Source organism: Cimex lectularius, unplaced genomic scaffold, assembly GCF_000648675.2.
Source record: "Cimex lectularius strain Harlan isolate CLEC.00 unplaced genomic scaffold, Clec_2.1 scaffold37, whole genome shotgun sequence".
Lineage (NCBI taxonomy): Eukaryota > Metazoa > Arthropoda > Insecta > Hemiptera > Cimicidae > Cimex > Cimex lectularius.
In genome coordinates, this window is record NW_019392682.1 from 1,697,968 (window position 1) to 1,725,795 (window position 27,828).

The 27,828-nt window shown below is 33.6% G+C and overlaps 2 protein-coding genes across 3 annotated transcripts in view; both read left to right on the forward strand.

Moving 5' to 3' along the window:
* LOC112126487 (titin-like) lies at positions 1 to 21,615 on the forward strand. Its single transcript, XM_024225666.1, has 14 exons — positions 1 to 4,677; positions 5,687 to 5,734; positions 5,819 to 5,890; positions 5,956 to 6,964; positions 7,061 to 11,178; positions 11,237 to 11,548; positions 11,677 to 11,988; positions 12,055 to 12,375; positions 12,446 to 12,739; positions 12,794 to 13,126; positions 13,182 to 13,475; positions 13,557 to 13,889; positions 20,471 to 20,728; positions 21,592 to 21,615. Exons 1-14 carry the CDS (start codon positions 1 to 3, stop codon positions 21,613 to 21,615), a joined length of 12,405 nt encoding a protein of 4,134 aa, XP_024081434.1.
* Positions 17,146 to 27,828, forward strand: part of LOC112126486 (nesprin-2-like) — a 26,456-nt gene continuing 15,773 nt past the window's right edge. Inside the window, exons 1-2 of one of the 2 annotated variants that reach the window (XM_024225664.1) lie at positions 17,146 to 17,274; positions 20,471 to 20,728. Coding sequence is in view for 1 of the 2 variants with exons in the window: in XM_024225663.1 (XP_024081431.1) it covers positions 25,322 to 25,327 (6 nt within the window). In the remaining variant the exon portion in view is untranslated. Of the gene's footprint in view, positions 17,275 to 20,470; positions 20,729 to 25,263; positions 25,328 to 27,828 lie in introns of those variants that run through there. The other variant, XM_024225663.1, reaches the window with a different exon arrangement.

Genomic DNA, 27,828 nt, shown 5'->3' on the forward strand with positions numbered 1-27,828 from the left:
ATGCCTTTAATTAAAGAATTAGAAATTCAAAAAGCGGAAGATATTAATGAAAGTCACAAATCTGGGGTTACAGAATCTGTAAGCACAAAACCAACACAGAAAACTGTCATTTCTACAAAAGGTGATTCAAGAACTAAAAATGTACCTATAGCAGTAGAGCCAAAAATAATAGAAATGAAATCAACCTTCCCAATTAAACTGGGAGAGGCAGAACGACCACCCAATGAGAAAGAACCGATTCAAGAAAAACAACAACAATCTACACAAAAGCCTAAGAAAGGTCAACAGAAGAAAACAGGTGTTATCGAAAAACTTGGCATTCATATTAAACAGTTGACAACCAGAGAAAAAACTCCAACTGAGGAGGAGAAATCGCCGATTAAATCAGTGAAAGAAAAAATGAATGAGCAACAGTCAGACAAGTCAGAAGATAAACTACAAGCTATACAACACACAGATAGTGCTGAGGATAAAGTCAAAGAAAAGACTCCTACACAAAAACACAAAGTAACAGACAAGACCAAGGGAGGAAAGCCAAAGGATGATAAATCAAATAAAAATAAGGCATCAGACAATACGCAACAAAAAGAGATTAAATACCTACAAAAGAGTGACAAGAGAGAAGATCAGACCGAACAGGTACAAATGGAGAGTCCTAAGAATATTCCAGTCAGTAAAAAATGGGTCGAAAAATCACAAACATTACCGGCCAAAATATTTTCTACCCCGGAGAAAGAAGATAACAAAAACATAAAACAGGAATCTAAAGAGGAAGCGTCCAAGAAAACAGGGGTTATAGAAAAAATAAGTAAGCATTTCAAACAATTAACATTAAAAGATAAGACCCCCACGAAAGACGACAAACCGTCCGATAAGACGGGAAAAGACAAACGTAAGAAAGATCGATCCAAGAAACCGGATGAGGAAGAACCACAAGCTGCACCAGTAGCTGAGGTTCGAGTTACGGAAAAGACTCCCACCGAAGAAGAAAAGACATCCGAAAAACCAGTCAAAGAGAAACCAGGAAAGAAAAAACCGGCAAAGAAACCAGGTGAGGAGGACACTCAGACTGTGCATCTGACAGAGTTTACCGTCAGAGAAAAGACTCCAACTCAAGATGACAAACCTTCCGACAAGACCGGAAAAGATAAATCTAAGAAACAGCCGTCAAAGAAACCTGGTGTTGAATTCACCCAAACGGTGCACGTCACAGAGGTGTCAGTCACTGAAAAGACCCATCCACAAGATAAGCCGTCTGACCAGAGCGTAAAAGACAAACCAACCGCTGGTGAACCGTTCCAGTTAACCGGTGTGACAGAACCACTAAGTAAACTACTAACAGAATTTATTGACAAAGAAAGGACTCCTAGCGAACAGGAGACACCTACTGACAAGACCTTGAAGGACAAACCCAAGAGTGAACCGTCCACCAAACCAGGACAGACGGAACCGCTCACGATGCATGTCACAGAGTACACGTTCAAAGAACAGACCCCTTCACCGAAGGACAAAGGCAAGAAAGACCGATCCAAGAAACCTGGCGATCTGGAACAACAACAGCTGGGTGTCACCGAGGTGAAAGTGACAGAAAAGCCCGTCGGCCAAGAGGAGAGACCATCGGACAAAACTCCCGGCGATGAGAAAAAGCCGTCTGACAAAACCGGGAAAGACGAGCCAACGGATGAACCATCCAAGAAACCGGGTGTTATGGAAAAACTCGGTATGCATTTCAAACAGTTCACGGTAAGGGAAAAGACTCCCACGGAGGACGACAAACCGTCCGATAAGACTGGAAAAGACAAACGTAAGAAAGATCGATCCAAGAAACCGAGTGAGGAAGAACCACAAGCTGCACCAGTAGCTGAGGTTCTAGTCACGGAAAAGACTCCCACCGAAGAAGAAAAGCCATCCGACAAACCAGTCAAAGAGAAACCTGGAAAGAAACAACCGGCAAAGAAACCCGGTGAGGAGGACACTCGGACTGTGCATCTGACAGAGTTTACCGTCAGAGAAAAGACTCCAACTCAAGATGACAAACCTTCCGACAAGGCCGGAAAAGATAAATCTAAGAAACAGCCGTCAAAGAAACCTGGTGTTGAATTCACCCAAACGGTGCACGTCACAGAGGTGTCAGTCACTGAAAAGACCCATCCACAAGATAAGCCGTCTGACCAGAGCGTAAAAGACAAACCAACCGCTGGTGAACCGTTCCAGTTAACCGGTGTGACAGAACCACTAAGTAAACTACTAACAGAATTTATTGACAAAGAAAGGACTCCTAGCGAACAGGAGACACCTACTGACAAGACCTTGAAGGACAAACCCAAGAGTGAACCGTCCACCAAACCAGGACAGACGGAACCGCTCACGATGCATGTCACAGAGTACACGTTCAAAGAACAGACCCCTTCACCGAAGGACAAAGGCAAGAAAGACCGATCCAAGAAACCTGGCGATCTAGAACCACAACAGCTGGGTGTCACCGAGGTGAAAGTGACAGAAAAGCCCGTCGGCCAAGAGGAGAAACCATCGGACAAAACTCCCGGCGACGAGAAAAAGCCGTCTGACAAAACCGGGAAAGACGAGCCGACGGATGAACCATCCAAGAAACCGGGTGTTATGGAAAAACTCGGTATGCATTTCAAACAGTTCACGGTAAGGGAAAAGACTCCCACGGAGGACGACAAACCGTCCGATAAGACTGGAAAAGACAAACGTAAGAAAGATCGATCCAAGAAACCGAGTGAGGAAGAACCACAAGCTGCACCAGTAGCTGAGGTTCGAGTCACGGAAAAGACTCCCACCGAAGAAGAAAAGCCATCCGACAAACCAGTCAAAGAGAAACCAGGAAAGAAACAACCGGCAAAGAATCCTGCCGATGTTGAACTACAAAGTCGGCTCATGCAGTCTTATTTGAGAGCTGATCGTGAAAATTTAGAAAAAATGCCACTTATTGATGATGGTAATGTAACCCCGGAAGGTGGTTTTTCTGTTCCTGGGTTTATTATTACTAAAAAATTAAAAACTTCACATGATCATCCTTGTTACAACGATCCTTCACATTCTTCTTCAGAAGGTACCAAAGTCCCTCCTCTTCTACATCACTCTGGAACTCCTGCTGTGGAACAATTTATTCCTCAACAGAAATCTTTCAACGAAGATGAACTACATAGATCATCTGATATTCATCGTATGCCTGATGAGAAAGATCTTCCAATTTATGCAAGACATGCAATCAGGGTTGTTGAAAGTACTGAACTTTCAGCAGAAGAGAATAGAACTAATCAGACTAAAATTCAAGATCTAATTATATCTGCTGTTCAATCAGAAGTTGATGACAAGTACAAAAAACTAGAGAGTGATGATGTGCAAAGTGCAATTTTTGACCCACATTCAGTACAATCACAGTCAGTGGCCCCTACCTGTATACCTACCTATGATTTTCCAATCCAATCACCTAAAGAGGAGGACGATTTTGAAATTATTCCACTTTTATTAGATGAACCACTACCTAAATTATCTGAGTCAGAAAGTTGTGATAATCATAAAGGGAAGTCCACAATCTATGACAGCAAAAATCCAATTACTGAATTACATCCAGATAGGATTGAATTACACCAACCCAAAAACATCTCTAAACCAACTGATGAGATAAAACAAATTACAAGTGTAGGGACTGCACCAGCTGTGAGTAAATCAAAGAGAAAAACCAAAAGGAAAACTAACACAGGAGATGAAAGTGATGTCAGCATCATAGAATCATTATCATCTCATACTTTCCCAGTTTCTGACACAGAGGATGATCATTCAAATGTAGATCCTTCTCAAAATATTCCTTCTCAGCTATGGTATGGAAAAGATGTGGGTGAGATAAAACCTTTCGAGTTCAGCTTCAAATCAGTTGAAACTAGTGGAACTTGGCCTAGCCCTGGAGGCACTGTGACAGTTGAAAGAACCAGAGAAGTTAGTTTCCCACTTAGAAGTCTAGCTAAAGAGAAAAACAGCAATGATGAAAGTCTCAACAATGAAGTGAAAGACCCAAAGGAATGCACTGCTGGCCCCATTTTCGAAATAAATGTAAGTGGTGTTCAGCTACCTATAACCCAACTCTTAAGTGATCCCGGCATAAGTATGAGTTATGCTGAGATCACAAAAAGGTCGAGAGAGCCATCTTTAACTAGGGAATTACCAACAACTGATGAAACTGGAAGCTCCAGGCTTGGCAGGGAACTCCAAAATTTGCCTGAAATGGTAGCTGAAAAGAGATCTAAAGCAAATCTGCTGTCAGATTCACTTCCTGAACCAGACGTGACCCCAGAGACTACAAAAGAAATCTTACTTCAACAAAAATTAAGCGAACCGACTTATTTAAACAGGTCTAGACCACTTCATTTAGATACATATGCACAGGTTGTACGAAAATCTAGGGAACCCTCCCCAGTCGTTATAAAGAAAGCTTCAACTGAACCAGTAGAAAAATTTAACATTAACGTAGATAATATGGGAGTAACTGAAAAAGATTTTAAACCATCTGTCGATCAAACCTTATCCCATCCGTCCCAGCTCCTTTTCTCCAGCTCAGATCCCTATTGGTCTGAAAATTCAAAGAAGACACTGCGTGATATTGATATCAACTGGCCACCTCCATCAAAGGATAACCAAGAAATTAGAACCAAGGTTCGAAATTAATTTTAAACGAATGCTTTTCTTTGGTGTAAAGCTAAAAAACCAACTAACTTGTTGAATGCTTACTAAAGGTTTTTATGGTAATGGTGCCCTATCCTGGTTTGTGACCTATTTGCAAAAAAGTGCTCTTGTTTTCACTTCTAGCTTAATTTATTTTGATTATCTTTTACTTATTTATTTGTTAGCTCAGTTCTGCTTCTCGAACTGCTCCAATGGTTTTCTAGGTTGTAAATATTATTATCCCTTTTATAGTAAAAAAAATGTAAAATCAAATGCATGCTGCTGTACCTGTGGTGTCTTGTTAAAGGTAAAGGGAATGTTAAGAAATTACGTCCAGCTTCGCATGCCAGTGGGTTAACATTCTCACCTCAACCCATTGTGAGGTATTCACAATACAAGACTTTTGGTTTTCTAAATGGTCAAAAAGACCTTTACTAATATTGAGAAATGCTTCCAGTTTCGTATAATTTCAATGACATTACTTAATTGATGTCAGTATGTCAGTAGTGTATTTTACACGTGTTTAGTTGATATTGTACTAATGAGTAATGTTCAAATTGTATTTTTTTCATAATGTCATCTCTAAAGACTTTAGAGACTTTTCATTAATCATATTATTTCTAACATTAACTTTTAAAATATTACTTCTTATGAATAAAATATAGTTTGAATTTCTTCTTTTAATTATAATAAAATAGTAAAAAATTAATTTTTAATTTAATAAATTTTTTAAAATTGTGTTAAACGATCTTAAATTCCTTGCATAAATTATCAAATATAGTATTATAATATTAATATTTTTATAAGACAGTGCATTAATTATATTATAATAATATTAATATTATAATATGCCAAACCAAAACGCTATTTTTGTTTGTTGTAATTGTTTTGCTGTTACTGTGAATTACTTTGATGTGTTGTTTTTCTTTTTCTATTGCTGTCATGGTTAACATATTCTTATTTGCATCATTATAATTTTTGCATCATAACCAATTTTCAGGGTGAAAATCCTGTTTTGGAAGCCAAAATTGAAGTTGCGTTTGAAGATGTAAGTAAATAATATTTTTAAATATTGTGACAGTAAAATTGTTGTAATGATGACTTACAATTAATTAATGGAATTAATTTTCAGGAAAAGGACATTTCAAGTGAAAAAGAACAGCCATTAAGTCATGATGGTGTTGATGTAGCTAGTAAGGAGCCTGTAAGTTTTATATTACTTTCAAATTTCCATTTAAGACCAGTATCCTAATAATATTTTGTTTCAAGGATTATTATGCTCAAGAAATTACTGACCAACATCCATCGGATAAATTAGACATACAAACTGGCTTAATGAGTGATTCAGCAGATGAAACTTTGAAAGACTGGACAGACCTACCGAACGATGACGACAGTACCAGTAACATTATGTTAGAAGTCGGAATCTCTGAATGCACAGACGAAACACCACCGTCGAGCTGTGATGTAGTCGAAATAAATGCCGAGTTGACCGTATCAGACGAAAGTAACCGACTGATTGACACAAAATCTAAAGATGCCCCATGCAAACAGATCTCGGAGTCGGGTATGGAAGTTGTTAGCCCGCCGAAAAGTACAACTCAAGTTTTTATGCAGGAGGTGACAAAAGTAACTCCACAACCGTCAGACGCTGTGCAAACTTGTATGAAAGAAGTAATACATACCAAAAGAACCAATATAAGAAAGGTTAAAAAAATTATAAAGAAAGTTGTGTACATAAATGGTAAAGAACACATCGAAGAGGAAGAAATTGAAGAACCTGTTGAGATAACTGAAATCATTGACGAACCAGTAGAACGTGAAATATTAACCTCAAGTGATCCTCATTCACAAAAAATGGTAAAATATGATAGACCAGTTCATGAAATGAGCCCACAGGATGATAATCAATCTACTTTGCAATACACATGGTACAAAACCCTCCCTGAACAAAGAACAATCCTAGTTAAAAGAATTATCAAAAAAATCGTGATAATTAATGGAAAAGAAGAGGTTGTAGAGGAAGAAGTAGATGAACCACTTTTGACAGATGCTATTACCTCACCAATCCACAGTTTAGATATTGCCCCTCTTGAAGAAATATCAGAAGAAAACAAAAGAAGAGAAGCTGCTCTATACAAACAACCTGCATTTGACATAGGTGAATCTCCTGCGTCAAGTGCTAAAGATGAACTACCACCAAGAAAAGAGGCAACACCTAAAGAAGATACTTCAAAAAAGAGCGAGGAAAAGGAGAAGAAACAGGATGATAAGAAAAGTAAACCAAAAAAGAAAGAAGCTAAAATTGTGGAAAAGACGGAAAAGAAAGAAAGTTTGCCAACCTCAGAATCTACTTCAACAAATTTACCAAAAGCCCGAGTAGAAGCATTTATCAGTGCTGAAATTAGTAGTGCAACTGAACCACATGAACAAAAGCTAAAATCTAGTGACAAAGTACATAAAACAAAAGAAGATAGTAAGAAAAAGTCCAAGAAACAAACACCTGATCAGAAAGCTCAAGATCTGAAAAAAGGTAAGGGTAAAATAAGTGAAAAAGAGACCAATGAACCAGAAAAATTATCAGATGACATGTCGGTAGAACAAGTAGAGGTAAAAACAACCATCATTACTGAAACACAAGAACCATTGGTAACAAGTTTTGTTAAGTCAGAAATAGAGAAAGATGTTAATGCTCAGCCACAACCAAAATCTGCTACAAAGGGAAAACACAAGAAAACTACAAAAGATAAAAAAGATCCTCATACTTATGATGAACCTTCTACAACATCAAAAGAAAAAGGAGAGACTCATCCGCCTATACAAGAAGATGTACTATCTTCAACTGCATCAGAAGAAATGTCCATTTCCAAAACAAAACCAGTAGAAAAGGATGAATCATTAGTTTGTGAAATACAAGTAGAAGTGAAGGAAATTAAACCAAAACTTAAAGAAAAGTCACCAGAGTTAGAAAAACCAGAAAGCACACAAAAAGGATCAAAAGAGAAAACAAAATCAAATGGTGGTAAAGTTAAGCCTAAAGAAGAATCACCATTTACGAAACAGAAGCCAATGTCTAAAGACGAAGTGGATGACAATAAATCATTTGATCTTGAAATGCAACAAATTGAAAAATCCAGAAGTGAAATTAAACCCAGAGAACCTTCACCAAAAACTGGAAAACTACAAAAGAAATCAGACAAGAAGACTTCAAGTAAGGATAAGCCTTTTGATTCTGAATTGCCACACGTACAAAAATCTGAACCAGCTGGTACTGGGGAGAAGACTTTCGATTCTGACTCTCCAGTACATGTAGTGGAAGAAGTAAAACAGTCCACAAGAGATACTAAACCGAAAGAAAAGTCATCACCAGCAGAAAAAACACAGCAAAAAGAAAAGAAAACCAAAACAGCAAGTGAAAGTGATTCGCCTGATTCTGAAACACCTAAAAAAGAAATATATAGAACAGAAATTAGAGTAAAAGAACAATCACCTCAATTGGAAAAAACTAAGAAAAAATCTGAAAAGAAAACCATGCCAATGGACGGTAAAGATAAGCCATTTGATTCAAAAATATCCATGAATATTGAAGTGCAAGAACAACATGAACCTAAACCCAAAGAACAGTCACCTCAAATAGAAAAAAGCCAGAAAAAACCAGACAAGACCAAATCTGCAGGTGACAAAGACAAGCCTTTAGATTTTGACACATCAGTGAGTGAAGTGAAAGAAAAAACGGAAAATCAACGTAAAGAGCAATCACCTCAATTAGAAACAACCCAGAAAAAGCCAGAAAAGAAAACCAAACATACAGGTGACAAAGATAAGCCTGTTGATTTTGAAGCATCAGTAAATGTAGAAGTGGAAAGAAAAGTATACAACACAGGAAATCAACATAAAGAACTATCATCTCAACCAGAAAAAACTCTGAAAAAGTCAGAGGATAAAACCAAATCAACAGGTGACAAAGGCAAGCCATTTGATTCAGAAATATCTGTGAATATTGAAGTAGAAGAGATAAAAACATCAAAACCTGAAACTAAGCCTAAAAAACAAGTTGATAAAGAAACACTTCCTGATTCTAAAAAACCAGTAGAAGAAGTAAAGATCTCCAAAACAGATAGTAAACTGAAAGAAAAATCACCACAATTAGAAAAAGAGGAGAAAAAATCTGACAAGAAAACTAAACCGCAACAAAATGAGCCTGTTGATTCACAGATATTAGTGAATGTCGAAATCGAAGAGAGAAAAATGCCTAAAAAAGAAACCAAGGCTGAAAAGCCTGATGACTCAAATACACAAGAGGAAGAGTTCAAAACGGAACATAAACTAAAAGAACAATCACCTCAATTAGAAAAAACACAAAAGAAATCAGAAAAGAAACCCAAAACAGCACAGCCTCTGGACAGAAGAACACCACCAGAGGAAAAAATATGCAAAACTGAAATTAAGCCTAAACAACTATCACCTCAATTAGAAAATGAACCGAAACAATCTGAAAAGAAATTACCATCAATGAAAGATGGAGATAAACTTCTTCATACAAAAACACCAGTAGAAGAAGTAAAGCTATACAAAACTGCAAGTCGGGTTAAAGAAGTGTCTCCTCAATTAGAAAAACAACAGAAAACAACTCAAAAGAAACCACAATCTCCAAGAAGTAAAGACGTTGATTCAAAAACACCGGTTGAAGAAATTACAACATACAAAACTGAAATTAGGTACAAAGAAACATCACCACAATTAGAAAAACTTCAAGGAAAATCTTATAATGAACCCAAACCTGATTCTGAACCATCAACTGAAGACACTAAGTCATCAAAAACAGAATATAAACCTAAAGAAAAACACAAGAAAAAATCAGAAAAGAAAGGTCAGCCGGTGAGTGATAGTCCTCAATTACAGGAAGTTCAAGTAGAAGAAAAGAAAATTTCCAAAACTGAAACTAAACCTAAACAGCAGACACAACAGGAGGCACATGCTCAGAAAAAGCCAGAAAAGAAAATGAAATCTCCAATCGATAAAAACAAGCCACTTGATTCGGAATTACCAGAGGATGTTGAAGTGGAAGAAAAAATATCCAAAACTGAAATTAAGCCAAAAGAACAATCACCTAATTTACAGCAAGAAGAACTATTCACGAAAAAATTACAAAAGGATAAGAAATTAGTAGGAAAGGGTGAACCTAAATCTAAGGAAGATGATATGACAGAGGTTCAAACATCAGAAAGTTCCACTTCTGACAAAGGAAAGAAAGGTAAATTGAAAAGAAAGGAAGCTCATGATGAAGTATCAGAACCTAAACCCAAGAAACATACAGAATCACATGTTGAAGTGGAGACTTGTGTAACTTTGACAGATCCTGAAACCACAGACCATACTGTTGAAGTCTCAGTAGATCTTCAATCCCAGGATTCTTCAGTAACCGACAAAGTTAAGCCAACAAAAAATAATTTATCTGATGATTCATCATTGTCTACTGCACCTGATCAGGGAGATCTTGTAAAATCTGAAGAATCATCAAAAGATGTTAGTAGTAAAAAGAAAATTTATTCACAACCCGAGAGTTTAAGAAAGGATGAATCGGTCAGCAGTCTGTTGAAAGACGCTCCTGAAGAAGAAAGAAAGAGTTTAGAATCTCTCCGTAAATCAGAACATTCAGAAGTAGTCGAAGTAGATCTAACATCACCTGATGCCAATTTGAATAAACCTGAATCTAAATCTAGTAGCAGTAAGCATACAGAAATTCAAGAATTACCAGCCAGAAAGGTGAAAAAACCTTTTGAAGAAGAATTTCCTTCTCTTTCATCACAACAGCCAATGCAACCTGATGGCCAAAAATTGGGAACGAAAACCCATAAAAGGAAAGGCAAAAGTGATACTCCAAATAATGATTTGAACATATCAATTAACACTGCAATTGCCGGCGATGAGTTTGAGACATCTTCACATGTACAAGTTAATCAAGACTTATTACCTAAAACACAACAGTCTATTTCACTAAAAGTTAATGAGTCTATAAATGTTTCAAGTGAACATGAAAAACCAAACATTGTTTACGGCCTTAACATAGAAAGTAAACAGAATGAAAAGTTACAACAACAAGCATCTTCAGATTCTTCAGGAATGATCAGTCCTCAACCAGATGACACCTCTACAAGTAAAGAAGAAATTTTAGTCAAGCAAACAAAGAAAGTGCCATCTCCCACTAAAGAAGCTGAAGTGAAAAGCAAACAAGCCCCAACAGAAGAGTCTGTCCCTGAAGAAGAAGTTATTAGAAGCTTGACGCAAAAGGTTTCTGACATAAACAAACCATCATACAAATACTACATTTCCCATGAAGATATCAATGATGTCAAGACCAAACTAAACAATCATCTTAAAAAACTCTCTAAGACAAAAGATCCTGAAGAAAGGGAAAAAATCAAGTTGATTTGCATCACTATAATATCAGAATATCTGGAAATAATCAATTATTTAATATTGAACACCAAAGTAAGTATTGTTTTATTATTTCTTTAATGACAATGAATTTGATATATGTAATTTTCAGAAATACAAGAATGGAAAATTTAACCCTGAATACAAATTACAACAGATGGCGACCATCCCTGAAGAATTGACATCTCTTAAATCTTTAATCCAAGTTCTTCAGGAAGAACTTGGTGATTCGGATTTAATGAGAATTGTTGAAAATCAAGCCGAATCCGTGTCTAAAAACTACAATGAAACAAAGGATCAGATGGATAACGAACACCAAAAGTGGGATGAATTATTGGCTTCTATAAATAGCAGCTATGTCCTTCTGAAAAAATTATCGAAAGATATTGATTCCTTGGAAAAGGAGGATGGATGTACTACAGATGTAAGTTTTTAAAAAATATTTATGTACATAGAAATAATTTTCTAATTATTATTTGCACTTAAATTTATTATTTAAGTTTTTGTGTTTATTGTATATGTTAAAGTTTTAATTTTTTTTATTAAATGCAGGAAAAAATGGCTAAGTTAGATGAGCTAGAAGCCACAAATACTAATTATGGAAATCAAATAAATTCATTAATCCACCTTGGAAGGACATTGTCAACTCCACCTCACAGACTTATTCCACAAGATCTTATAGATGCTGCTCACTTGTACAGCTCAAATGAAGATGCGATTTCACTTCTCAGAGGACAATTTGAACAAGCCGAAGCACTTGCACAAGAGTACAAAGACACGTTAGTCGAATTGGAACATGTGACTAAAATTGCGCAAAACATGGTAGATTCAAGAGTAGCTGTTCAAAGCTTACAACATCTGAAGGTAATTTTTAGATTTACTGATATATAATCAAACTCACTAAATCATTTTTGTTTGGAAATCTTCTAGGATGAAATGCAAAAGGGACGAAAGTTTTTCATCAGCCTTTCCCATTGTCGTATGATTCTTGAATATCTTGAAGAACACCTTAATCCCGAGACAAGAAAATCTCATGAAAAGTTACACAAAGAATTACACTCGTTGGCGACAGACATTCTGGAAAAGGCTGGAGAAAGAACTGAACAATTAGCCTTAGCAACTTCAAAATGGACAATACTTGAACAGGAACTTGCAGAAGAAACAAAGTGGCTGCAGGTCGCTTTGCTTAGAGTGCCTGATCTCACAAAAGTTACATCCTCTGATTATCCTGAATACATTTCACTCTATCAAGTAAGCAATTTATCAATCAATTTAAATTAAACATTTTGTTTATGCTAACATTTGTTGTTTTTTTGTGCAGTTAATGAGCGCCGATGTCAATTTGCACAGTGCCAGGGTTTGGAAACTTCTTAACACAGCACATGCACTTCAGAATTTTGTGTCATGTCCTGAGCTAGAAGAGAAGTGTGAACAAATAAGGATGGAAATGTCACAGCTTCAAGATAAAATCAACGATGATATTGCAAATCTCATGGCTTTTAAAGAAATTTGGTTCATGCATGAAAATATGCTGTCCAAGCTTACAAAATGGTTAGATTTGGTTCACAAAAATAAAAAACTTAAGAAGCCTCCTGTCAACATTGTTAAATTTTGGGTAAGTACAATAATTCAACAAAAATTCAGAAAAATTAATTATAAAAATTAATAGGAATTAAAGGCTGAATATGAAGTATTCAAGCCTCTTTATAACGAATGCGGTAACAATTTTGAGAAAGCGATGAATGCTCTTCCTGTTTCTGATGAAATGCAATTAAGGAAAAACATGACAGACTTGAATAATGATTGGGGCAGAACAGAAAAACTGTTTGGAGAACTTGAAGAACTGGTGTCTTCTTCCTTTGTTCTTCCTACTGGCTCGTCACCGACTGAAAGATTGAACATGATGGAATCAAGGCTTAAAGAAATGGAAAATGCATTGCTTAACATGCATGGTGTAATTAAAACTGATGACCACCTTCAACTGTGTATCGGAAAATTACAGGTATAAAAAGAAACATATAATATTGTCGAATGTAAATAACAATTATGATTGTTAGGTTTTGAAAGAAAGCCTTGAAGGTGTCCAAAATGAACTTTTGAAGATGGGAATTGTACCAGCAATTGAAAAAGAAAAACTGACATCACTTCAAAATTTTGCTCGGAAACTCATGCTATCAGTAACTAACGAACTACAAGGGCTGAGAAGTATACAAGAACGACTTTCTATACTGAAGAAAGGAATTACAAGAGCAAAACGAGACCAATACAGGGCTTCTGGTGTTCTTGATCAGTGTGAGAATAGCCTCAATTTGGAACATGCTGATGTTAAACAAGCATATACAAATGCTGAGGTAAAATTGCAAAAATTAAACCTAATTAATAATTGTTTTTATTAATCATTTAACACATATTTTTATCTTTATTTTTTAAAGGGTGTTTCTGAATTTCTAAAGGCGCAGTGGTCAGACCTAATGGCGATCCGTCAGGTCTTGCATTCCATACCACTGGGCGTTAAAGTTTCCGTTTCCCCGATTCATTGTGAAAAAGAAATATCCAAACTGCAAGACTCGCATTCAAAATTAGAAGAAAGAACGCTCAACCTGCTATCGAAACTCAAAGCAAGAAATGGGCTTTGGGATGATTTCAACGGAAAACTAGAAGCCGTACGTCATTCTGTGAGGGAAGCGGATTACATGATGGACATGCTCAAAGTTCAAGGACCTCTTGACTATAAGAGGCTAGTCAAAGCTACAGACCGGCTAAAGGTATTTACTTTATTTAGCATGAACAATATGAATATTATGTTTAACTTAAAAAATTCATACTAGATAATATAATATTATATTATTTAGTAAAGTTAAAATGTGAAAATAAACAAAAAATTCACTACTACATTAATTTAAAAGAAAATTGAAGGGAAAAGGTATTTTTTGGATAAATAAATATAAAAGTAGTTCTTTTAAATAATTTAATTTAATAATAATACATAATACATGGTGACAAATCTTGAAAAAAATTTAAAGTAGTACATATTATGTATTTTACATTCTTATATTATCTAAAACATTATATGAGATTTACTTTCAAAAAATCATAGAATGCATTTATAAATAGCAAAATCTATTGAAATTAAATATTACACATATCTATTGAAAGTTTATCAACATAAAAAAATAACATTAACAATAACTTCTTTTCAATTAATTAAGGTTTTTGGTTGAAATGAAAAAGCTAGTGTCACGAGCGGGATTCGAACCCATGACCTTCAGCTTGATATGCAGCTATTCTGCCACTTGAGCTATCGTGACTTCGATCCACTCGGACACTAACTTCCCATCTCAACCCACCTTTTGAATTTTCCCTCCTTTTTGCCATTTTTTATCTCAACCAAAAACCTTAATTAATTGAAAAGAATTTATTAGATCAAGCGGACCACGAAACCTAATTTTAAAAAATTAAATTAAATTAACAATAACCCTATTTAACACAAGATAATTCCTGGCTTAAAGTCCAACTACCTATTGGATGTCACAGATGAGGGGACAAACCACTTTACATTACTTTTTTTCATATTATTCCCAATTAAAAATCCATGGACTTTGCCAGGATTTGAATCCAGAACCGTTACCATGGGTCAAGCACCATAATCACCCAGCAACTAGTCCCCTAATAATATTATTTATTTAACAATGATTTAATGCAAATTATTTACAATTATTTTATTATAAACGCTTATTATAATATATTGTTAGATTTTGAAATCCAGGCTGTCTTTTGTATAAAGGTGTGATGACAGTGAGAAGTAATCATTAAATTAAATAAAATGGCAAAATAAAAAAAGCTAATGTGACGATAAACTATTTATACTGTTGCTATTCTTGTATAAATATGTGCATATATAAGTAATTTGATTATTACTGAACATTTTGGTCTGCCTGACTTCACTGTATTGGTCTGTCAATTGCATTTTAGCATTTTGCCATCATCAGTGTTGGTTCTGTCAGCAAAATTCCAAAATGTGTCTGAACAACACAGTGACAATAGGCAGACTAAAAATGATCAGTAATCATCAAATTAGTGGATCATCATTCTGTAGTCCAAATAGAGAAATCTTACAACTATAAATATTATTAGAAGACCTCAGTGGCCGAGTGGTAACGTTCAATTCATATTTGCCATGCGGTTCTGCGTTTAAATAGCAGCACAGCTCTTGGAATTTTTATTAGAAATTAAATATAAAAGGACGATAAGCCTTTCTGTATCATAGGAATTACCTTAAAATTATTATTGATATTCTTTTCCAAGTATATTATTCTTAGCATAAATAACAAAGCAAAAATTATTTAAAAGATAACTTTATTTATTTGTGAATAATTCAATACCAATTCAATTTTTTATAAACTACAGGTAAACTTAAAATTGTAATAAACTTACACAATATCAATCATTTACTCAAATTGTTGCCAATTGTTAGTATGTTCGCCTCGCTAATTTTATCTTTATCAGTAATAATTTAAAATAAAATTGGGCAATTTTAATCTGAACTGAGTTCACGGCCATTGTTAAAAAATACTCTTTTTTTTTTATATTGAAATTGAAACATTGTTCAGGATGTGAAGCAGTTTATAAATATTCAGTAAAACTATTCATTGTTGAAACATTGAAATTACATTAGGCAGCCATCTTACTTAAACATTTTTGGTATATGACAGACCATTCAATTTGTAATTATGCTAAACAGTAAAATTATTTAAAACAAATCAGTTACAAGACAGATAAATAGGAAAGATTTGGGTATAGAGAAAAATAACTCGGGTAGTTACTGAATGCAATAATTTAACAATGACAAACAGTAATTACAGATTATTATTTAGAGATTGTGAGATGCAATCTGATGATCTGTTGATCTCTGTTGATGTAAACCATTTCTAAAAAGTTACGTTTATATTTGTTTTGTTCTGTGTTTAATATTTTTGGATTGTTGAAATTGAAGTTCTGTTGGTGTTCAAAATGGTGGATAGCCAGTGCTGAAGGATTTTGTTTAGTTTTTTTGCAATCATAGATATGTTTTTACCCTTTTAACAGATATTGGGATGTAATTCCGATGTAAGTTGCTGGACAATTTATACAATTGATTTTGTAAATTACATCAGACTTATTTGTTCCTGGTGTAGGATCTTTAATTTTGGAAAAAAGAGTGAATATATTTTTTATAGTTTTTGAAGGCTATTTTAAAGTTATCAGAAGAGAGTAATGTGTCTGATTTATGTGATAGGCCATGAACAAATGGCACGTATTTGGTTTGTCTGTTTGATAGAATTGATGTAGAGTTATTAGTGATATTGGATGGTGTTAGTGTTGTGTTGTAGTTTTTGATTATTCTTATGATTATGTTGGTACAAAATGCCACACATTACAAACTTATTAAGCACAAAGATGAAAAGAAATTTTAAAGGGAAAGCTATAAACAAGAAATTAACGTAAATAAATACATATTTTTTAGTATTTATAAAATTCAATTTAAGATGTTTTATTAGCTTAGTTCATAATTAACTTTTCTTAAAATGGAGTGTTGAGTTAAATGTTTGTTTATTTATTGTTCTTGTTCTGAGGAATTCTTCTTAAAGACTTTTTTGATTGAAAGTCTTATTTTTAATATCGGCCCTTATCAACTTAATTAAATCAAATTCCAAAGGCTGGTGAATTCGTAATTTTAAAAAAAAATGTATGAATTCCNATGTTTGTTTATTTATTGTTCTCGTTCTGAGGAGTTCTTCTTAAAGACTTTTTTTGATTTAAAGTCATATTTTTAACATCTACCATTATCAACTTAATTAAATTAAATTCCAAAGACCGGTGAATTCGGAATTTTATAAAAATGCATGAATTCCATTTTGAAAAGAAGACGATTTTTTTTTTTTTTTTTGTATTATTGTATTAGTTTTATCCCTTGGTACGTGGGACGCTGGTAGAGCTCGGTATAATCGTCAGGATCCCCCCTTATCCGTCTGAGAATCATTCTATTTTCGTATTAGTGTCGTTCAACTGGTCTGTAATAACGTATTCTCCAGTGAAGATTTCCATAGTGAAAATGTTTTAATCGAAAAAACCAAAAAATCAGTTTGAAAGACAATCAGTTCTGTTTTCAAGGTAATTTCGCCATTTTTCTTTTCAAATTGTATTTTAGTAAATATCTACGATTAAGTCATGTTTTAATAAAAAGTTTTAGTTTTATTTAAGAAGAAAGAACAATTTTTTAATGTATAAGTACAGGGGAAAAAGGAAATTTTCTTTGTTCAAATTAAAAGTTACGTTTTTAAAAACGAATGGTAGGGACAACAGGTCGCTCTCTTCTTTTTTTCGCAAAGGTAAAATTTTTCTCCACCGAAGACCGGCACGTTCTTTTGCACGGGGTGGTTTTCTTGTCGAAAATTTTTCTCAAGGGGAGACCGACGAGTAAAATTAGAACTCTCAAAATAATAAAGACAATTTATACAATTTGCGTCGGTTTCTGGAGGGTAGAGTGGTTTTAATTTGAACAGACCTCTCCCCCACGTTCGAGTCGCTATAATTAGTGAGTCATGTGGGTCCCTAAAAGGACGGGAGTCAAAAAGAAAACATCATAAGATGTAAGATAAAGATTATCTTTTATGAGTTTGAACTGCGAGCGTCCAATGTCCAACTGTCTTTCAAAACTCGATAAAGGAAATCAATCCTACTGATTTTTCCTTAATTGTCTCAATCACAAGAGTCATTTAGCATTGTTAATAAATGGCTAGAAAAAAATTTAAAACTGTTAGGCTAACTAAAAACCAGATTTGTCATAGAGATAAACTACAATCCTTGGGTTTCTTTGGGTTTCTTTTATCCTTTTTTTTTTTCACAGTTTAATTGTGTACCCTATACCATGCTAAATCCCAATGGGAGCTATAAAATATTTTAAGTTTTAGATGAAATTTATAGCTTATAGAAAAACATTTGTGGTGCAGAGTTCAAAATTTTATTAAAAATTTAGTCGGACGGATCCGTCACGTTTTTTGCACGTGATGATTTTTTTTTTTTTTTATTTATTCGAATATACCTAATATTGCTATTATATAATAATACGCAACATTAACCGTAATAACTTGTGAATGCTTGTTTTCCAATTTTTCAATCATCAGATAAATTAATTTAAACCTTCAAAATCAACTGTTTTAAAATATCCTTCGATCTCTCGTCTACGATCAATTTTGTATAATTATATTTTTTTCTACTGAAGAATGTATGTATTTTCTGTTTAGAAATACCACATTGACAGGCCGAATTGATTAAAAGCTCATTTTTCTCCTGTAAGACAGTCAATAAGTCTAAAAAGTCCGACTGAATTATAGACTTACAGATATGACTATAGTCAGATTCATTAATCTAATAAAAAAGTTTAAAAAAGGCGGAAAGAAGTAAGGCAGATCATAAGACAAACACAAATGACTCCTTGACTCAAAAAATCTTCCCTATGACTATAGTTAAATTTGTGCGATTTATTGGCAAATAAATTTACTGTACGGAAAGAATTTTTTTCTGATGCGTGAGACCATGGACCAGTTGTATCAAGTGACATAAAGATTCATTTTTCTGTAAGAGAGCTCATAAGACAAACGCAAATGACCTATTGACTGAAAAAATCTACCCTATGACTATGGTCAATATTGTGCGATTTATTGGCAAATAAATTTACTGGACCGAACGAATTTTTTCTGATACTTTGGACCAAGGACCAGTTGCATCAAATGACATAAAGATTCATTTTTCTGTAAGAGAGCTCATAAGACAAACGCAAATGACCTATTGACTCAAAAAATCTACCCTATGACTATGGTCAATATTGTGCGATTTATTGGCAAATAAATTTACTGGACCGAACGATTTTTTTCTGATACCTTAGACCAAGGACCAGTTTACCAAATGACCGAAAGGTTCATTTTTCTGTAAGACAGCTCATAATACATACGCAAATGACCTCTTGACTCAAAAAATCTACCCTATGACCATAGTCTAAATTGTGCGATTTATTGGCAGCAAATAATTTACTGAACCGTAATAATTTTCTCCCGATACCTGAGACCAAGGATCAGTTGTATCAAATGACACAAAGATTCATTTTTCTGTAAGACAACTTATAAGACAAACACAAATGACCTATTGACTTAAAAATTCTACCCTATGACTATAGTTAAATTTGTGCGATTTATTGGCAAATAAATTTACTGGACCGAAAGAACTCTTTATTTCTGATATCTTAGATCAAAAAGCAATTGTATCAAATGACATAAAGATTCATTTTTCTGTAAGAGAGCTCATAAGAAAAACTCAAGTGACCTCTTGACTCAAAAACTACCCTGTGACTATAATAAAATTGCGCGATTTATTGACAAATCAATTTACTGGATCGAAAGGACGCTTTATTTCTGGTATCTTAGATCAAGGGGCAGTTGTATCAAATGACTGAATGATTCATTTTTCTGTAAGGCAGCTCATAAGACAAACACAAATGACCTATCGTCTCAAACCTTTGGACAGCTCGTAAGGCTCAAAATATCGGCTGGTTGAAGGCACAGAATAGGAATGAAGTCTATTTTATAAAGTTTATCGAGAAATAAAGTTTGAGGTATGGTAGGTAAAACTGGAAGGGAATTAGTTTCTTTCTGGTATATTCTCAGACGGTTAGCTGGGATAAGTCAATTCTGTTTAAAAATAGTTCAAAGATACATACTATCTATTGACTCACGACGCCCGTCTTTTGACGTTCGTACTACAAACTTTGACAAAAGAAGGATATATTTTCTGTTTAAACACACACTTTAGACCAATCTGAGCAAATGACGGAAAGAATCATTGTCGTATAAAACAGCTTAGAAGGACTACATTCCGCTTGTTCTTTAGGACTTTTTACTTTTCTAGAATAGTCTTCTTCAGAAATTTTTTATATATTTAGTTTGAATAAAGTTCAGTATAATAGTGAATTTTGTTTTTCGTACGTGAGTTGAAATTATCCCGACTGAACAGCTTTTTCATAACGAACTTGTACCAAATGGGTTGAACCGGAAGAGTTGAGCCAATAATTTTCCATCGTTGTTTACAAATTATGTAAAAATAGGATCCTTGTCAGAGAAAATAAAAGCTCGGTGTTCTTGGCTTGTTCAAGTGTTTGTAAGCGTGAGCATAGCAAACAAAGTTCCACGTCTTAAAATAGAAGTTCAAATCTCGCTCCAGACGCTTCTCGTTTCGTATTCTACCAATCTGCCTTATCTGAAAAACTTTTATAAATCTTGCAGTAAGTAAACTAAAATAACTTTTTTTTTTCCAGGGCGTTCAAGACACTCTCGGTGAGCGCGAAGTGAGCTTGGAAGAGCTCAAAGAGAGCGGTCAAACTTTGGAAAAGGTCGTCAGCGAGGAGGTCGGGAAGAAGCTTAGAGCCGAAGTCAAAGCCCAAGAAGAAGCCTGGAAGTCAACCCAGGAAGAACTGACGGACCTCGTTAAAAGCTACACGCACGCAGCCGAACTTTGGGTGCAATACGCGGACGCAAACAAAAATCTTGACTTGAACGCAAATCTCACAGCAGAGGTAAGAAATTTACAAAAATTTCTGGTATAAAATAAAATATATAAATTTACTTTTCTATCATGGTATATCAAAATATATAGCAGAAGCGGGATCTATAAAAAGAAATATTATCGATTTAAATTTAAATTCCCTCCTGAAAATTCTGCGAAACATTGATCAAATATTTCATTGAAATTTCGATCAAAACAGTCAAAATACAAAAAATCTTCTTAGTACCATTAGAAAACGAAACAGCATAGATCATATAATTCTATTTTTGGTCTAAACACTTCCTTATGCAATAGCCAGTAGTAAATTTAAATAAAACTGATTTATATAATTATAAAATTACGAAAAGAGAAAACGTGAATAACATAATTCAGGCTCTTTTTCCCCAAACAAATTACAATTTTAAATTAGATAAATTATCTGCACGTTTCTTAGCTCTTTTTGGTGTTGATTCATCCGAAAGCTAAGAAAATGGATTTCTGATTTCACTGATTTAATATTAGCTCAAAACGCTGTTCACCTGCAATTCTAGCTTTTTGATAATAATAATAATGGGGTGTAAAAGTATTGATTTTTATAGCCTAGAGTTAAACTGGTCCAACATGCCACACAAAAACCGGTCAAAACTAAAAAATAGTTTTAACAAAGTGAACTATTTTCCCAAATTTGAAGTCTGGTATAACTTTCCACGAACACACGTAAGCACGTGCACACAAAATCGGCAGAAACGCCGAATATTTTTCCTGGAACCATAACAAAATTGACAGTTTGAAACAATGTAATTTTTTTTAATTCACACTAAAACAGAACACACTTGTCACAAAAAAGTATAGTTTAATAGTTTGAACACTGCACTTATTTTTTTCCCATTGCAGGACAAGCTTGCCACAAAAAAGTAATGCATAATTTGAAGCCCTCAATATTTTTTTCTATTGCTGACTGGTAACAATTGCCGCAAAAAAGTATTACTATTCATTCTAAAACTGGAAAAACTTGCTAAAAATAAATAAAAAAAGTTAACTGTACCAAACATATTTTTTCTTAAAATTAAAACAAGGAAAATTATCCTAAAAAAGTAATAGTTTGAACACTGAACTCCTTTTTTCGTAAACGCTAAAACAATACAATCTTGCCATAAAAAAACCTAATGCATCGTTTGGAACACTGAACCTTTTTATTCTAATGCTGAGTGGTCAAAATTGCCACAATAAAATCATTAGTGGACAATCTGAGCATTTATTTTATCAATGCTAAAACTGGACAAACTTATTGTTCGAAATAGACAGCGTATTTCCTTAAATTTAAAACAAGGCAAACTTATCCCCAAAAACTTGATAGTTCGAACTCTTCAATTTTTTTTGCACTAACTCGACAGGACACCTTACCACAAAAAACGACAGTTTGAAATACAGAGGGTTTTTTTCTTCATGCTAAAACAGAAGAGATTGCTAAAAAAAATAATAGTTTGAACGCTGAACTCATTTTTTCGTAAATGCTAAAACAGTACAATCTTGCCACACAAAAAAAACCTAATGCTTCGTTTGAAACACTGAACCTTTTTCTTCTAATGCTGAGTGGTCAAAATTGCCACAATAAAATGATTAGTTGACAACCTGAGCATTTATTTTATTAATGCCAAAACTAGACAAATTTATTGTTCGAAACAGTTAACGTATTTCCTTAATATTAAAACAAGGCAAACTTAACCCCCAAAAATTGATATTTTGAACTCTTACATTTTTTCACTAACTCAAGCAGGATAACCTTACCACAAAAAAATGACAGTTTGAAATACAGAAGGTTTTTTTTTCATGCTAAAACTGGACAGCTTGCTAAAAAAAGCAATAGTTTGAACACTGAATTTTTTTTCTCAATGCTAAAACAGGACAACCTTACCACAAAATACTGACAGTTTTAAACATTGAAGGTTTTTTTTTACATCATTCTAAAATAGTACGAGCTTGCCACCAAAAAGTAATAGTTTGAACACTGCACTTGTCTTTTTTGAATGCTAAAATAACAAAAAATAAATAGTTTGAAACACCATTTTTTTCTTGCCTCCTGCTAAAATAATTCAAAATTACGACAAAAAAAATAGTTGGAAACATTCAACTTCTTTTTACTTCATGCTAAAACAGTTCGAAATTACGATAAAAACTAACATATCATAAATAATAAATCATTGAACTTTTTTTTTCCTAATCCTGAAAGTGGTAAATTTTACCATCAAAAAGTATTACTTCAAACACTGAACTGCTTAATGCTAAAGCAAATAAAATAACGAACTAAATAATTGGTTTAAAAACATGTATTTTTTTGCTTTATACAAAACTGATGACACTTGTCACTCAACAGGACGAAAAGTGTCTTACATCGACCTTTTATCAGTCAAAGAAAAAATCAAAAATTTGCCAAAATAAATTCTTAATTGAATTTTCCAATCTTTGCTGTATAAAATGATAAGAAAAAAGAAAGACGAAATATGTAAAGTTTTAATTATATTCAATAACGTTTTGTTTTCAGCTTATATATAAAAAACACGAAGATTTGGAACTTTTCCTTAAATCATTTATGTTTAGTGTTCTAATTTACCTAATTACTTATTTCAATTAATTATTCTTTTTATATAAGGTCTTGGTTGAGATGAGAAGCGGAAGGTCTTGGGTTCGAATCCCGTTCGTGACACTAACTTTTTCATTTCAACCAAGACCTTATATAAAAAGAATAATTAATTTTTCCTTAGTGTTGTATGGCCTTGTTGTTCCTTAATGTTACTACTATAACAAACAAACACAGACACACAAAATTTACAGAAACAATGAATACTTTTCTTGAAGCTTAAACAGGACAAACTTACCACAAAAAAACTGACAATTTCAAACTTTTTTTTTCTTTACTTCACCTACTTAACCTAATGCAAACATAATGCTTAGTTTGATACACTAAATCCTTTTGCCCTTATGCTGACTGTCATAATTTTCACACACAAAAACTTAGTTGAAAAAGTGAACTTTTTTGTACACATGCTCAAAATGGATAACTTACTACAAAACAATTAAAAGCTCGTAGTTCAAAACAGTAAACGTTTTTTCTTAATATTAAAAGAAGGCAAGCATACCCCCACAAAAGTAGGTTGGACATTGATTTTTTTTTCTTTACTTCATGCTAAAACGACGGGAAAAAGTGATAGTTTGAACACTGAACTTATTTTTTCTCAGTACAAACAAACCTAATGCATAGTTTGATACACTAAACCTTTTTATCCTGATGCTGACTGGTCAACATTTTCACACAAAAAAATTAGTTGAAAACGTGAACTTTTTTTATATACATGCGCAAAACGGACAACTTACTACAAAAAAATTAAAAGCTCGTATTCAAAACAGTAAACGTTTTTTCTTAATATTAAAAGAAGGCAAACACCCCCACGAAAGAAGGTTGGACATTGGTTTTTTTCTTTACTTCATGCTAAAACTACGGAAAAAAGTGATAGTTTGAACACTGAACTTATTTTTTCTCAGTACAAACAAACTTAATGCTTAGTTTGATACACTAAATCCTTTTGCCCTTACGCTGACTGGTCATAATTTTCACACAAAAAAAATTAATTGAAAAAGTGAACTTTTTTGTACACATGCTCAAAATGGACAACTTACTACAAAACAATTAAAAGCTCGTAGTTCAAAACAGTAAACGTTTTTTCTTAATATTAAAAGAAGTAAAGCATACCTCTACAAAAGTAGGTTGGACATTGATTTTTTTTCTTTACTTCATGCTAAAACGACGGAACAAGTGATAGTTTGAACACTGAACTTATTTTTTCTAAGTACAAACAAACCTAATGCATAGTTTGATACACTCAACCTTTTTATCTTGATGCTGACTGGTCAACATTTTCACACAAAAAAATTAGTTGAAAACGTCAACTTTTTTGTATACATGCGCAAAACGGACAACTTACTACAAAAAAAAAAAAATAAAGTTCAAAACAGTAAATGTTTTTTCTTAATATTAAAACAAGGCAAGCATAAAAGTAGTGAACATTGATCATTGAATAATAATTGATTAAAAAAATCTTTGCCTTATACAAATCTGATGACACTTGTCATTAAACACGTCGAAAAAGTGGGCACATTGACCTTTTATCGCTTAAATTTACTACTCTAAATTCAATTTTCAATTTTATAGTATTTATTCTATAATATGATAAGAAAAAAAGAAGCGGGAAATATTTGTATTTGCCCAAAACACGAATTTTTATTTGTATAATAAATATTTTAGGATTCAAAATTTTTTTGACTAATTTATTGAAATAATAAGTTTTAATGTTTTATTTTTCTGGAATACGTAGATGATGTTGGACAAGTTTGAGACTCATAATTATTAAACAGTAAGAAAGGACGTAAACATGTAAATAACGGCTTGGCTCTTTACTGACGGCATGACTATTTATACGGTAAACAGTGTTAAGAAAACACTGAAGCGGTGGGGCCTCATTTTGGCACAGTCGTGCTCGCGTCAAACATGTAACAGACAATCTCTCAACCGACAATTAAATAGTTTAAAACACGCGATGTGATACCAGTGGATAATCTTCTCCATGAAATGGCGGTAAGTAAAAAAATAAATTCAATTTTAACAATTTAACAAGGGGAATCGCATGCTAACGTGAGTTAATAGAAAGTCGCGGTTGTTAAATCGTTTTAAAACTTTTTATCTATTTTTCAAACTATTCAACTTAATTACATAGATATTTGATTCTGTTTTTTTTAAATATTTATCATTTCAATTCTTAAGAGGAATACTGCGTTGAATAAAAGTCTCCAACTGTCCGACAAATTCAATTCATTCAATTAGCAATGCTAATATTTTGTTAGAATGGAAAATAGCTATTGTTAAAAAACATTAGCTTTGAATAATGCCGTCTAGGAAAGGAGAATTCAAGAAGGAAAAAATAGTCTTTCTTATTCTGTGCCAAGTTTGCTATTTTGTTAGTATAGGTATTTCGCTCCTGTCAAGGCGGAACTGGCTGGACACCTTTAGATATACTATATAACTTCGTAATTGAGGTGCTCAATATTCCGCCTTCTTTCACACTACAACATTCACGCTAATAAATACATTCATAGGCATATGAAACTATCAGTACTGTATACAATAAAACGACCCTGTTTCCTGTATTACGAGACAATTTTTAAATACGTATTTTCATTATTCGAGGAAACTTTTAATACGGTAACAATAATTAATTGAGCATATTTAAAATATATAATAACAATAATGGGGTTTAAAAATGCATAAATTTTTAACTTGAAGCTAACACTGGTACAACTTGCCCCACAAATAATAATTGACTAAAATAGACTGACATTCTTAAATTTGTTTTTAATGCTAAAACTAAGCATATTAAATAAGAGTATATATAATTCTAATTAAGAATATTTAAGATGTATAATAATAATAACAATGGGGTGTAAAAGTATTAAACTTATTAACTTATTGTTAGAGCTAAAACCGGTCCAAGTTGCCACACAAAAAAATAATTGACTGAAATTGAATAAAATTCTCAAATCATTTTTTTAATGCTAAATCTCTCTCTCTCTCTCTCACACACTCACTCTCTCTCTCACACTCACTCTCTCTCTCTCTCTCTTGCTTTCTCTCTCTTGCTTTCTCTCTCTTGCTTTCTCTCTCTTGCTTTCTCTCTCTTTCTTTTTTTCTTTCTTTCTTTCTTTATTTCGTTTTCTTCCCCTTCTCTCTCTTTCTTTCTTTCGTTTTCTTCCCTTTCTCTCTTTCTTTTTTCTTTCTCTCTCCCCATCTCTTTCTTTCTTTTTTCGTTTTCTTCCCCCCCCCTCTCTCTCTCTTTCTTTCGTTTTCTTCCCTCACCTCTCTGTAATTCTGTCTTCCTCTCTCACACATGCACACACACTCTCTCTCTCTCTTACATACACACACTCTCTCTTTCTCTCTCTCTCTCTCTCTCTCACACACTCACTCTCTCTCTCACACACACTCACTCTCTCTCTCACACACTCACTCTCTCTCACACACACTCACTTTCTCTCTCACACTCTCTCTCTCTCTCTNACAGACAGACAGATAGAAATAAAGACAGAATATTTTTGTTGAAGGTTGAACAGAACTTACCACACAAAAACTGAACAGAAACAGAAACACTGAAGTTTTTTTACTTCTTCAAAATAGGACGAGCTTGCCTTACAAAAGTAATAGTTTGAACGCTGAACTTATTTTTTCTCAATGCTAAAACGACAAGCTTGCCACAAAAAAACGAATATTTTAATTTTTTTACTTCATGCTAAAACGGTTAAAAAATAACGACAAAAACTAACAGTATAAATCACTGAAATTTTTTCCTAATGCTGGAAGTGTTCAACATTTTACCACCAAAAAGTTTCAGTTTATTGGTACAGGTGTTTCACTCCTTGTAAAGCGGAACCGGCGAGATAATTCTATGTACAGAACTGCCGAGATAACCGGTAAAGACTCGCGATGAACGTCGTTTTAAACACTAAATCAAAATTTCACAATGTAACACTCTAAAAACAAAATTGTAATGGAGTAGGGCAAAGGTACAGAAACAATATCTTAATAACAAAAGAATTATATGCATTTTATGAGACTCGTTAAAGACTTTCCAACAACAAAAATTGTAGAACAAAATATGAAAAATATATTTAAAACAAAAAATACATTTAGAAGAAGGTTTTCGGCCATTGAATAAAGTCAGCTGTTAGCTTTTTGTTTACACTCAAATTTTGTCCCAGCAGAAATGTTTTTCAAATATTATAAAATCTTTTACATACTAATTAAGTCGATGGTAAACTATAGTAAATACAAGTTTTATTGGTAAAAAGAAACATATTTGTTTATAAACATAGACCTACCCAAGGAAAGTGGACTTTCACCCTGAAGGGCTGTCATTCCCTGATGTGCTGACCCTAGGGTCTTTTTTCCTCGCACAAGTAACTCTTGCGATAGGGATTGTCATTTTGCTGTCTAAATACGTTTGCAGCGTTATTTGTCGTTTCCTGGATAGTTCTTCATTTCGATATTTCACGTAATTCAAGCACCTGGTTTTTCCTACTCCAGGG